This window comes from Cuculus canorus, chromosome 1, assembly GCF_017976375.1.
Source record: "Cuculus canorus isolate bCucCan1 chromosome 1, bCucCan1.pri, whole genome shotgun sequence".
NCBI lineage: Eukaryota > Metazoa > Chordata > Aves > Cuculiformes > Cuculidae > Cuculus > Cuculus canorus.
In genome coordinates this window covers 89,858,809-89,870,960 of record NC_071401.1, presented here as the reverse complement: position 1 = coordinate 89,870,960, position 12,152 = coordinate 89,858,809, and the positions used below count along the sequence as shown (strand labels likewise).

Sequence of the window (12,152 nt, the reverse complement as noted above, 5' to 3'; positions counted from 1 at the left end):
TGAGACATGTAAAATATCTTTTTGGGTCCTTAATTATCTTTATCAGAATGCTAATTGGAAAGACTATACTACACCTCTAAAATATTTTTTAAAGTCATAATTTAAAATTCAGTTTTAGTAAGTTTTTTTTTTATAACTATGGTCTTTATTATAGAGCTGCACTTACAATGCTTTTAAGAACATACTTAACAATATCATGCGCTAATTGTGAAGTTGCAGAGCCTTCTTGTGCAGGGCATTGACTTTCTGCTGTCTTGCGCACCTTGTTCAATGAGCAGTTTTAGCAATAGAAAAAATGTTTGGCTTGTTAATGTTTTGAGAGAACTTTTAAATGACCTGAGGGACATAAAACAGTTAACCTATGGCTGGCCATATTCTACTAGATTGTTTGTTAAATGCTGCTTCAGTTAGTAATGCATTGTACATGCGTCCAGACTATTTTATGTAATATTTATGTAAGTCAAGTAAATAGCTTTATTTGGAGAATTTTAATGTAATTGGTTGTAGTTATCTGTCTTAAGCATTTTTCCTTCTTCTTACCTGCAGTATGGATGGAGCAGATCTGTGTTTTGAAATTGTGAAGAGAGCAGATGCTGGATTTGTGTACAGTGAGGCTGTAGCCAGGTATGTATTACAATTTTAATTAATCCCCCAGGATAAATGGAAAAGAATGAAATATACTGTTGTCAAATCTGGTTGCTAGAAGTTGGAATGCTATAAATAATCCTGCTTCCGCAGTCTGAATGTTTATTACAGTAATTAGCATTATAGAAGTAGAATTTTGGAGCATTTTGTTACTTACTAGCTGTATATTTGGATGAGATTATTGAACAAAACATCATTTTACATTCAAAACGTAGTTCTCTGTCTTTGCATTTTGTGGATCTCAGGTACAGTGGCATTATGTGACACATCTGACAGATGTAAGTTTTATTGGTCTTGCTGGATGGAGTCGTGGTTTTTTTTCCCCCCATATATCACTTTTTTATGATCACTTCAACTTTTCACTTACAAAGTAAACAAAAATCAAAGAATCTATATAATTGCAGAAGGGAAAAAAAAATCTGTGTCCTAGTGGCATGATAATTGAGCTCAAAGCCTCTGGAGATTCTGTGTTCACTTTTCTCAACACTGTAGTTAGCATCATAGAAGCCAAGCTTGAAGGGACATTATGAGGTCTCTGTTTTAGCCTCTTGCTCAAGGCAGGGTCAACATTGCATTTGGGTAATGTTGCTCAAGGCTTTGTCCAGTGAGGTTTAGAAAACCTCCAAGGATGGAGATTCCACAGCCTCCCTAGGCAGCTTGACGGTGTGCATAATTTATGTTCCTAGGGAAAAAAGTTTCACTATAACCAGCTGCAACCTCTAGAGGACAAGAATTACTTCCCTTAGTCCGCTAGTAATGCTCTGCATGATGCAGTGCAAGATACTGTTGGCTTTCTTGTTTTTTTAGTATTATCAGTAGTCTGTTAAGGGGTTCTTTGGACGCAGGGGAGAAAAGTTATTCTTCAGTCTGCATCAAGCAATCCAAGATCTTGGTTCTATCCCTTTCTAGATAAATCAGGCACCGATGCTCACTTTTTTTCCTTTCTGTGTTTTCTTATTAAAAAGACTAAAGGGTCCTGACTTCCTTTTCACATGAAGCAGAATTATTGAACATTTTAAAGATTTACAAAATGGAAAATGCAGATTGTTATTTTCTGATTTTCTTTGGCTTCAATCAGAATAACCCTCAAACTTTAGATATTTTTTGTTATTATAAACACAAGCTTCTTTCTACTGGACACTGTATATTTAAGGTTAAGTTGGTTGATGAGTTTTTTATAGTTAGACTCTTAAAACTTAGTTTATGTATGTATAGTAATTTTTCATGCAAGCTTATGTATGTTGTCTTTGTTTTTTCAGTCATTACATGAGACAGATATTGGAAGCTCTACGTTACTGTCATGATAATAATATAATTCACAGGGATGTGAAGGTAAGAGGGTTTAATTATTTTTTTCTTCACCACAGTAATACAAACTGCAAAGTTTTAATTTCTGTAATTTAGAGGAAGGAGAACGTGTTAGAAAATGAAGCTATATTTGCTCTGTGTCTGTTTACTCTTACCGTGTCATGAAAGATTAAAGCCCATCTGTAATTCCAGCAACATAGTACATTTTGGAGATCTTTATTCACAGATTACATATGCATTGGATTGCAACTTATTTTGAAAGTGAGTTTATTTTCTGCTTTTTGAATATTCATATGAAATCTGCTAACATTTTTTTTCTTGTTAGGAAAAATATGTATATCTATCAATTACATAAATTAAACAGGAATTGGTAGATTAATGGCATTGTTTTGACAGCATAATGACAGTTTTTATCCAAGCTAAGATTTCAGAGAGATGTGCATGCTTAAATGCTACAATGTTGGTAGTAATGTCTACTTTTTGCAAGCAGTCTGAAACATTTATTATTATGAAAATTTTTCCAATACATATAAGTTTTGAGAAGGAACAGTGTTCAAGAATGTACTCTTTTTTGCTCTGATGAATTTGGTACAATTTCTGTGGCTGTTTGTGGAACTAGTTTATCCTAGTTACTGTAAATAACTGGGAGTTATAGCCTAAGTGAGTTTGACTCTTTTCAATTTATATATGTAGTCTTTGTTAACATCATTGTCTAAGATAGTTGTTCCTACTTGTCTTCTCTAAGAGGTTACTTTTAATCCAAAGTGAGTCAAGCACTACAGGAGTTAATGAAAATTCTAACAAGCTCTGATGGTGCAGTCTGAAGAGTGAATCGTGAGGTTTAGTGAATAGAGATCAAGAGAGGGTAGGCTGTGCTTCACACTTGTACACATGATCTGTGAGGGAAGAGAGTATGCACTGGACTGATGATTTTCATTTAAGGAGTCATTTGGTCTTGCTAGTGCAGGCATTGCAGTCCTTTCCAATGTCTTTTTTCTTTCCTTCTAAAATCAAGACAATTATCCTGCATAATAGGCTAATAGGCTTTTTCTTAAGTTCAGTGTTTTAGAAGTAATTTCTTATAGCAAATTCTAAAGACAGCTTCTTAATTGCTGCTAGAATGTCTTATTCTGTCTTGAAGGTTCTAGGTTCTTTTAATTGTTCATTTTTAGTACCACGCTGCAAAGTGGTATTTGAATTAACATCATCTTTATGTTGATATATCTTCCTGAATGCTGCACCTGTTTTTGTTGAACTGTGTTTCTGAACAAAAATAAATTTTAGTTGCAAGGGCTTCTGAGAGAGAGCTTTGTTTTGCAGCTTATCCAGACTCTGAAAACTTTATAATCACAGGTTTTATTGAATACCATCCTTAGAAATAAACCTGTTAAATCATATGAGTGAGTAATAATTTTTAATCTATCAGTCTAAGGAAGTGTAAATCAACAGAGACTGTTCTATTTTGGCAAACGCAATGCAGAAGTGTATGGTGTTTGAGTGGAGAACATATTAAGCTAACTGCTTTATCCCAACCCTAGGTGTCACTGTAGACATTGTTTTGAAAGAAAGTAGACTGAAAGAACAATTTCCAAATTATCTGAATGCAGGAAAGTGAATTAATAAAAACCTGTAAGTTTGATGCAGTCCTGTTACATTTTTTTCCCTCGTAAGCTTTCTCTGTTCGTTGTTTTGGACTGCAAAATGTTTGATCATTATCTGATGCGCAGGAAAACTTGCACAATATGGTTCCTGTAAGAACTGGTTGTCTTTTAGCTACATTTGTAATCTTTTAGCTCTTGACTGATTGGGAAGAGTTAAACAGGAATACTTCGGATAGCTGTAATCTGGTGCCAGAAACTTCACTGACTTCTCAAAGGGACGAAATCAACTAAAGCTGCTGAGTACTACGACTGCCGCCTAAGATAAACTCCAGTGACAGAATCAAAACATGAAAGCATTCACATGGTGGCATGTAGTTGTCTGTTTCCTTCACTGCACTGTGAGACCAGATATTTCTTGAGCCTCTGTATATCCTTTGAACCTCCTTCAGTACTGCTTAAAAGCTGTATGATTGGTGATACTTGCATCTTTGCTTAACCTTCGGTTAGTATTATCCTGCATTCATTCACTGCTTGGAAGTTGGATCATATGATAAGGAAAGTAGAAAATGCTAGCGCATGAAGGTGGAAAACTAAAGACAGCAATGCATCAGAAATGTGAAAGTCAAGAACTTTTTCCCATACTACTACATTTATTCCTATTCTGCCACCCTACTGATACAGGACTCAGCCGTTCCTTTTATTCTTTCCAAACCTTGCTGTCAGAAATACCCAAGGGATGGCTACCGAAAATAGCGACACTGAAATGGTTGGGGGGTTTTCCAATATAGAATGTTACTGCACAGTAGTTTGTATACAGAATTGTCTTTGTGTAAGAAAACAAAAAAAGGGAAATGCGAGTAGTGTGGATGTGAAGTGACATGCTTATCTTTTTCCATGAAAGCCCTGCTAGAGTTTGAGTACCATTTCTCACTGAAGTCAGCCACTTTCTCTTGAACTGTCAGTATTAGACAATAATGAAAGGGTTTTTTTTTAATGTAGTCAGTAAAAAGTGATGAGTGGGAGAGGATGTTTAAAACTGGACAAAGCAATAGGAGAAAAATAGCTTATCTCTTTCTTCCAAGTCTTCACTATATTCTGTCCTGTAAAATAGTGTTTTCTCTTACTTCAACTTCAGGAATAAGAAAGTAACAAATTGAGTTAACTCTGCATTATAATAGTTTTTCTCTTAGCATAAATACAACTGAAGATAGTTCTCTTCTATATGGCAACACATTTATTACAAACAATAATGCATACCTCAAGATTTAATGAAACTAAAACCAAGAAACTAAAACATGCTCTATAGCTGTAATCTTTCTTTAAGAAAGAAAAAAATTAATAGTGTGCCTCTGCAACTCTTGACTGTGAAGGATATCACTGATCTTTGAACTTCCGTAAGTTTTGTGCTATAGAAATACTTTAATAATTATAATTTTAAAAGCTGAAAATGGTGGCTTTGTTATAAATAGATGAACTTAAATATTTCTTTAGGTATATGTAAAGTAGAATTGTGCGTTTAGCACAGTCACGTTTGGTCAATGTATGATATTTTGAGTTGTTATATTCTCAGTATGTGGGTGAAGTTGCTTTATCTTGTCTTGACAGTTTCACTGAGTTACCTGTTAGTAAGGAGACAGATTAACATTGATCTTAATAGAAGACTTTTGTGCTAGTGACTGAAAGTAGGTTGTGATTCATCTCCAGAAATAGACTATTTAAGCATGGTATAAGTTAGGAAGCATAGTGTTCTAGAAAAAGTGCATTTCTTCAGTGTTTATTGCAAAGTTTTTCACTCATTTATTTTTGCAATAAGATCAATGGAATAGATTTTTATCGGTAAAATATCAGGAGGTTGACTCCAAATACTCCAACTTTGTTCTATGATTTCCATATAGTTTGAGTGCTTATACGTGTATGCATGATCAGTAAAATGTTTGATGTGCAACTGGAGTCAGGGCAAGCTTGTTGGCTAAATATAGACATGCAAACTTTTTTTTATAGGTTTATCTCTATAGGTATGACTGTTTCTTTCCAACATATGATCATCTAAATAGATAAAACTACTAAACCAAAAAAAAACCTCACTTTTTTCCAGAAAGCAGGACTAAGCATTATGTGCTGTGTTGTGACACATTCACAAATCTCAGTTGGTCCAGGTGACTTGAGACTTCATCTGTGGATAGATTTGCATGTTGTGTTGTGTGCGATGCAGAACTTAATTAACCATATGAATTTTGAGAATGCACTCAGTTAACACTTCTGTCTTTCATTCTTTTTAGTTAGGCACTTTAGATTTTGCCAATTGAGTTCAAGACTCTTTTATACTTCTGCTTTTAGGTATATCTAGAAAATGAGTAAGGGTTGTACATATGTGTTTGTGTGTGTTTATATAAGTGTATATTCAACGATGTAAAAATTAACTGGAATAGAAGCTGTTCTTTAAGACCATCTTCTCTTTCCAGTCTTTCAATATTCAAAACAAGAAATCTATTGTGTGTTACTTTACTTCTGCTCTTTTCTCTTTGGCATGGAACCTGTTTTGTGCTTTCTGGGGACAGTCACTAATAACTGGTGCTTTTTCTGTATTTTCTGGAAGTTATGATATCCTTGAGATCGAGTAGCAACTGTGAGGATTTTGTTACGCATTAAATTGATAAAAAGTTATTAAGGCTGTAGAATCAATAGCAGAGGTGGAATTCATATGTTCTGTCTGGCTGTGTTTCTCTTAGGAGCACTTCCTCATTCAGTGCAGAAGTTGAGAGTCTCCAAGAGTAAAGTTTTTAGTATTTTATCCTCGATGTTTCTTCAAGTGGTACTTTTTTCCACCCATTTATGTCTACTCCTGTACATATGCTTCCTGTGTTGGAGTCACCATTTCTTCTTTTGTCTTGCCCTTTTCCTAGTGTGCTGTTAGCAGTACAGAAGCAGTGTTTCTGAGAAGTACGTACATGCTTTCTGGTCAGGAAGTTTATATATTCCAGGTATTTGCCCAGCTAGTCAGAAAACACATATCTTCTGATCAATGAGCTGGTCGGCCGTGCAACACATTTGAACAGATTAACCAGAAAATGGAGGGGTACTTGCAGTCTTTTGAATTGCTTTGCAAACCATGAGCTGTGCATATTTCCCTTACAATTTTCTGTTTCTTGCTATGGCAATGAATTCTTTTATTTTTTTATTATATAATTCAAAAGTCACCTGCTGACTTCTGAGGTGGCATTGAGATGTCCAAGCAGTGCAAAAAGTTTAGTGCGTAAGCTGTGTTTTGCTGAAGTATTTCTCTTTCTCTCCCTTATGTCTTTCTGTTTTGGAGCATTTTTCCTCCATTAACTATTCTGTCAAATAGCAGATCAGTGTATCACTGTATTTGTAGTTTCTCAAATTGCCTGTACTGCACAAAAGCTTTTCCACTATTTAAAATAAATAAAACTGATGTAATTCAAAAATTTAAAGCAGACATCATCTTAAATGGACTGTATAGGAAAAAAGTAAAGTATATAATATTTTCTTGATGTAATGCAGAAATGGTGGAAGGGGTTCTTGCTAGAAGTCTTACCACAAAGTTATATATGATCATAGAATAGTTCGGGTTGGAAGGGCATTAAATATTATCCAGTTCCAACCCCCCTGCCATGAGCAGAGACACATCCCACTAGATCAGGCTGCCCAAGGCCCCATCCAACCTGGTCCTAAACACCTCCAGGGATGATTAGTAGAATTTACCTCACAAGGTTAGACTAGGAGTATGGAAATTCCAGTGATTTGGGTTGTTGCGGTACCATGGGTTGGAAATTAATGCATGTAAGCATTTCATCCTTTTTTTTTTCTCCTTCACTGATACATTAATTAAAACTTAAATCTGAGTTTTCTGGTATATTATTAAAAAGCTGTAGCAAAGCTTTTTCTCTGAAGGCTAGAATTTCAAAAGTGCATAATTTCTTCCCACAGTTTTTTACTTCTAAAAAAAAAAGTTACTGTAGTAAAATCACAATGTGGTGGATGTAGCTAAAGTAAGTAGTGGTGTTTTTCAGTAACTTTAGAATAAGATGTCATCAAGAACTTTTCTGTATTCACTAAAGACTTCTGGCATCTCATGATGCATTCACCATTAAAAAAAAAAAAGAAAAAAGGGAAACAACCTTCTGCCCCAAAACTCCTGAACAAAAATTACATGTTAATCTTGAATGTGGTCTGTAGCACTTCATGCTTGCTTCCTTAAGCCTTTGATACATGGTTCAGCCATTCTGGAAGAAATGTTTGTGTTCTCTTCAGACTTTTTTATTAAGGAAACCCTTGTCCAAAACCTGGGACTGTCTTATTGATAATGAAAGGGAGCTGGGTCCCAGACTTTAGCCTAGTTTCTGCATTCTTTCTTGATTATTTAGGTAGAAAACACTGTCCATAGGTCAAACATAAAATGTCTTTTGCATTGCATGGATAAAAGGGGTATTATGCAGATCATTGTATAAATTAATTGGATTCATTTGGATATACACATCAGATTTATTATGGCTAATGTTGGTGTTGAAAGCAAGATAACTTTTAAACAAAATACAAGCATTGTGTTCTAATTTTATTTAAATATTTACCATTTCATATAAAAGTCTTATTATAGGTAGTTGAAATGAGTTTATTGTTACTTGTATTCTTCCCATATTCCTTCACACTTTGGGAGTCTTCAGTGAAAACAGCAGCTTTATGTTTGTGATGTTTTTGTGTGGATTTTGTAAATAGGCCATACAGACTTTTCCTAAATGTTTTATCAATCAGAAGGGTTATAACTGGATCTAAACTACTTTTAAGAGCAGCAAGACAAGTAAGGAAATTTTTTATTTCCACTAGATAGTTTAACCTTGAGCAATCATTATTTGTAATCAGTACATAAAAAATTGGCCTAAAAATATGATATGGAAGAAAGCAGACAGTTAGTATCATCTGAATGACAAGAATGTTTCTTTTCACTGTGTGGTAAATTAGATGTTTTTCCCCAATACAAGTGGTTTTTTGTATTTTGCTCAAATGCCTGGTAAGAGAATAATATGACAACAAAACTGTCATAAAAGATATAAAAAAACATGCAGTGGCCAAACAAGCTGCAATCATTGTGGTAAATTCACCAACTTCTACCCTGATGTTGTAGCATCCGTGAAATTCTTCCTTAGCCCTTGCCTGGACATTATATGTTATAGCTGTTACTGTTATGCAGAGCACAGTAAGCCATATAATGAGGCACAAATATTTAGCAAATTTTGGCTGACGAAACTTTTCAAGCACACATCTGTAGAAGTTTTTATTAAATGCTGGAGAATATTGCGCATCGCTATTTTTCTTCAGTGTTGCATACTGATTTAGAGCAGTTGAACATAAAATTACAATTGTAACATACATACTGACGTGCATAATGACAGTCCCAAAGTGATTTGCTATTTTACATACTGCAGAGTTGTAAGTCCATTGGTACCCTCTCGCAAAATAGGCAACCAGAAAAGGCATTGTGCTACATATGAGTAAGTTTGCAGTGACAAGGTTTACAAGGTAAATGTATTGTGTTCTTTTTGTGGGTGCTTGCCTTGAAAATGCCCAGGCAGTGAGAACATTTCCAAAACTTCCAAGAGGAAATAGGAAAGAGTAGATGACTGGTAGAGCTACAGTAGTAGCTGACGATGGCTGAAGAAGACATGTTGAATTTCTCATTTATGCCAGTATTTCTTGAATAAGTGGTCAGAGCTGAAACACAATTAAAATAATTACTCTTCTCTAATGTGCACCTAACATCTCTTTTTCTCTTTTCTCTTATTTTAATTGTTCCTTTTTCTCCCCTGCTTTTCAGTTTTACTAACTGATGTTTGTCCTCTAGGGTTATCATCTTGAATTTGCGTGAGGTTACTGTTTGGGTGTTCTCTTCCACTGAGACTTTGTGAAGAATAGTTGGCTGTTAAACCCCGAAGATTTTACATGCATAGAATCTGATAAAATAAATGAGGAAACAGAAGGTTCAAGCTAGGGTCTGACAATAACTTCTGTGGTCTTCATTTATTTCTCAATCTTCTGAAACATCTGTAACCTACTTTGGAAACCACTTCTAGACTATTTTAAGTTAAATAAGTAAAATAAGTCCAAAGTATTACTTCATTTGCAGAAATGCAGAGAGTTATCCTGTACCTCCATTTAAGTACAAATTAAACTGCGCGTGATGCTGGAATCTGGCTAGATACTCTTATTTTTTGATGATGTCTCTATCTAATGTTACTTTGCTCAGAGCTTTAATCTTAGATGTACATTTTGCATAAACAATTCAGTCCTTATTGTTAGACATACAAAATGTTTGTTGTAAACTGCAATATATTTTTTCCAAGTTAATTTTTCTATGTTTTCCCAATTTCCAGGCTGAAAATAAGTAAACAAAGCTCTATGCAATGACTGCATATAAAAACTGGCATTTCAGCTTACTAACCTGTAATGAGGAGATGTTATTGTTGTGTGTGGATACTGTTTTAGTGAAGTGTATCCTAGTTAGATTTTGTTCCATACAAAAACATATGGAAAAAATAAACAGATTTCAAACTTAAGCTGATAATTATTTTTGCAATAACTGTAAGCAAATTAATTCAGATACCGAAGAGAATTCTGTGTTTCTGTGATAAAAAGCCCAGGCACCAAGTTACTTAGATAACAAAAAGTCATATTTAAAAACTATGTTGTGGGTCCTGTTTGCAACTTGGAAATTAAACTTTTATAGCTGTTGCATTTTAGTGTACACTGAGTTCCATATGGCTTGCTGAACGAAAATGTATTGAATCCTTCAATTGCAATGAGTTACATTCACAAAGTAATTGTTGGATTCAGTCATTTAGAAGTCTAATAACCAGTTTTGTGTCAATGCCCAAATTTGGTCAGGTGAAACAAAGAAATAGTAGCTTAAACTTACATGTGCAAGCTGCAGGCACCTTCCTTTGCAGAGAGGAAATTTTTTCTGTCTGATGTCCTTTTTATCTCCACTGCTGCAATGAAAAGGATGATATTTGAATCTGGAAAGTACAGTTAGGAACAATCTCTGACAGAAGTAGGTCTTTAGAATGTACACCTTTCTTTTACAGTGTCAGAAAACTGCTAGGCATTTAAAGTTCAGACAAGATGATGTTGTCTGTGTAAAAGAGACTTTAAAATTAGGTCAGGATGCAGCTCCATTAGAGAAATAAAAAGAATGAAACAGTGTGGAAGAGTAACAGTCCTTTGGTCATGTAGGTATGTCACAGAAACACCTTACAATCCTTTATGTAGTGTTTTTTTCTTTTGGGGGTGGAGGGATTGTTACCGTCATTCTCTTTAGGACTGCCCACTTTGTAGCATGGGAAAAAAAAAGTTTCTATTTTATGCATCAAGACTTGTATTTCTAATGACATTTAACTGTTCTTCAGCTCCCAGAGCTATCACAAAGCTGACTGTCAGTTCCTGAAGCCCACATGCAATAATATTGTCTGTCCTTTTATGAGTGACGAAATGAACACATCTAGCATGCCTAGTCAGGTGATGGATTGTGTGGAAGCAATTTGCAGCTGATGCAGTCTAGGCATCGGTTGAGGAAAGTTGACTCTATGTGCAAGAAATACAGTATTTTATACAAATCATCCAAAAGTGTGCACAGGACAATTTCCTTCCTCCACAGGAAAGGTTATATTAAAGACCACCAAACTCTGTTTAGCTTTGCAGAGCTTCAGACCTTTGAATTTCCACTTATCTGATACATCTGTGGTTGTCAGATAGAACTTTTCAACAGTTATAAGTTCCTTTATGAGAACAGAAGAGATACCATGTAAGTTCTGCAATTTTGGTAATGTTCTTCTTTTGTTAATTTTACTTTTATGTTTAAACATAGACCCTGGGAATCCACCTCAGTGATCTACTATCAATTTTATTGTTCAGTCTCAATTTTATTTATTTATTTATTATTTATGATAGGTGTGTATGCTGACCTTCTATTTAGACTACATAGTTGATCTCATTTAAGATTAAATTTGTGTAGGGTAACGTGGAGCATTAGTTTAATTTCTAATGCTGTACGCAATTTGTATGTAGATTAATTGTTCTAGTCAGATTTAGTTATACCTTGGTTTTATTTTTTCTACTTTTGAATGTATAGTCATATTAAAATGTGTTATAACAAAAAGAATCTCATATTAATTAAATATTTAATAGTCTCCCATGTAGTCTTAGAATTCCTTGTTACTGTGATGTTCCATCCAGGTTTAGACACAAAAACGCATATCTTGAAATTTTGCTAAGAGGAGACATTTCAAAAAAAATGTGAGCAATTCCAGTTGACAGGGATATTTTATTTATTAATTGGTTGGCTATTAACTGTAGCTTGTAGTGTTTATAATTCAATGTCTATAAGTCTTCCTTGTCTCAGCCCTAGGAAGAGATAATGCTATGTTTTTTTCTGAATTACTGTATGATAATAAATAGTGAATTACAGTTTATCAGCTGTCATTTTGGAACTGAGGAACAGATATTATAGGTTTGCAGAAAAAAAAAAAACCCATCCCAAATAATACATTTGCAGTTGGTTCTAAGCTCTAGTAAGCACCATTAATGGAC

General features: G+C 34.5%; 2 protein-coding genes across 15 annotated transcripts in view; one reads left to right on the top strand and one right to left on the bottom strand.

The window, feature by feature from the left end:
- The window catches only part of CASK (calcium/calmodulin dependent serine protein kinase), a 216,263-nt gene that overhangs the window by 88,732 nt on the left and 115,379 nt on the right, over positions 1–12,152 (top strand). For all 13 annotated transcript variants that reach the window (XM_054072578.1, XM_054072566.1, XM_054072539.1 and 10 more), the window contains exons 4-5: positions 547–624; positions 1,905–1,977. In XM_054072578.1, the coding sequence (XP_053928553.1) occupies positions 547–624; positions 1,905–1,977 (151 nt within the window). The remainder of the gene's footprint in view (positions 1–546; positions 625–1,904; positions 1,978–12,152) is intronic.
- On the bottom strand, positions 8,072–10,794 carry GPR82 (G protein-coupled receptor 82). Of its 2 annotated transcripts, XM_054072635.1 has the most exons (3): positions 10,639–10,794; positions 10,483–10,555; positions 8,072–9,281 (listed from the first exon to the last, which is right to left on the bottom strand). In XM_054072635.1, the coding sequence occupies exon 3, from the start codon at positions 9,246–9,248 to the stop codon at positions 8,148–8,150; it is 1,101 nt and encodes a 366-aa protein (XP_053928610.1). In that variant the 5' UTR covers positions 9,249–9,281; positions 10,483–10,555; positions 10,639–10,794; the 3' UTR covers positions 8,072–8,147. The 2 variants fall into 2 exon arrangements, with proteins under 2 accessions (XP_053928610.1, XP_053928601.1); XM_054072626.1 differs by having other exon boundaries at positions 10,483–10,794.

What these genes read in the sequence shown, in the direction of transcription:
- GPR82 (XM_054072626.1), bottom strand. Translation starts at nt 9,248, where the DNA reads ATGAGAAATTCAACATGTCTTCTTCAGCCATCGTCAGCTACTACTGTA.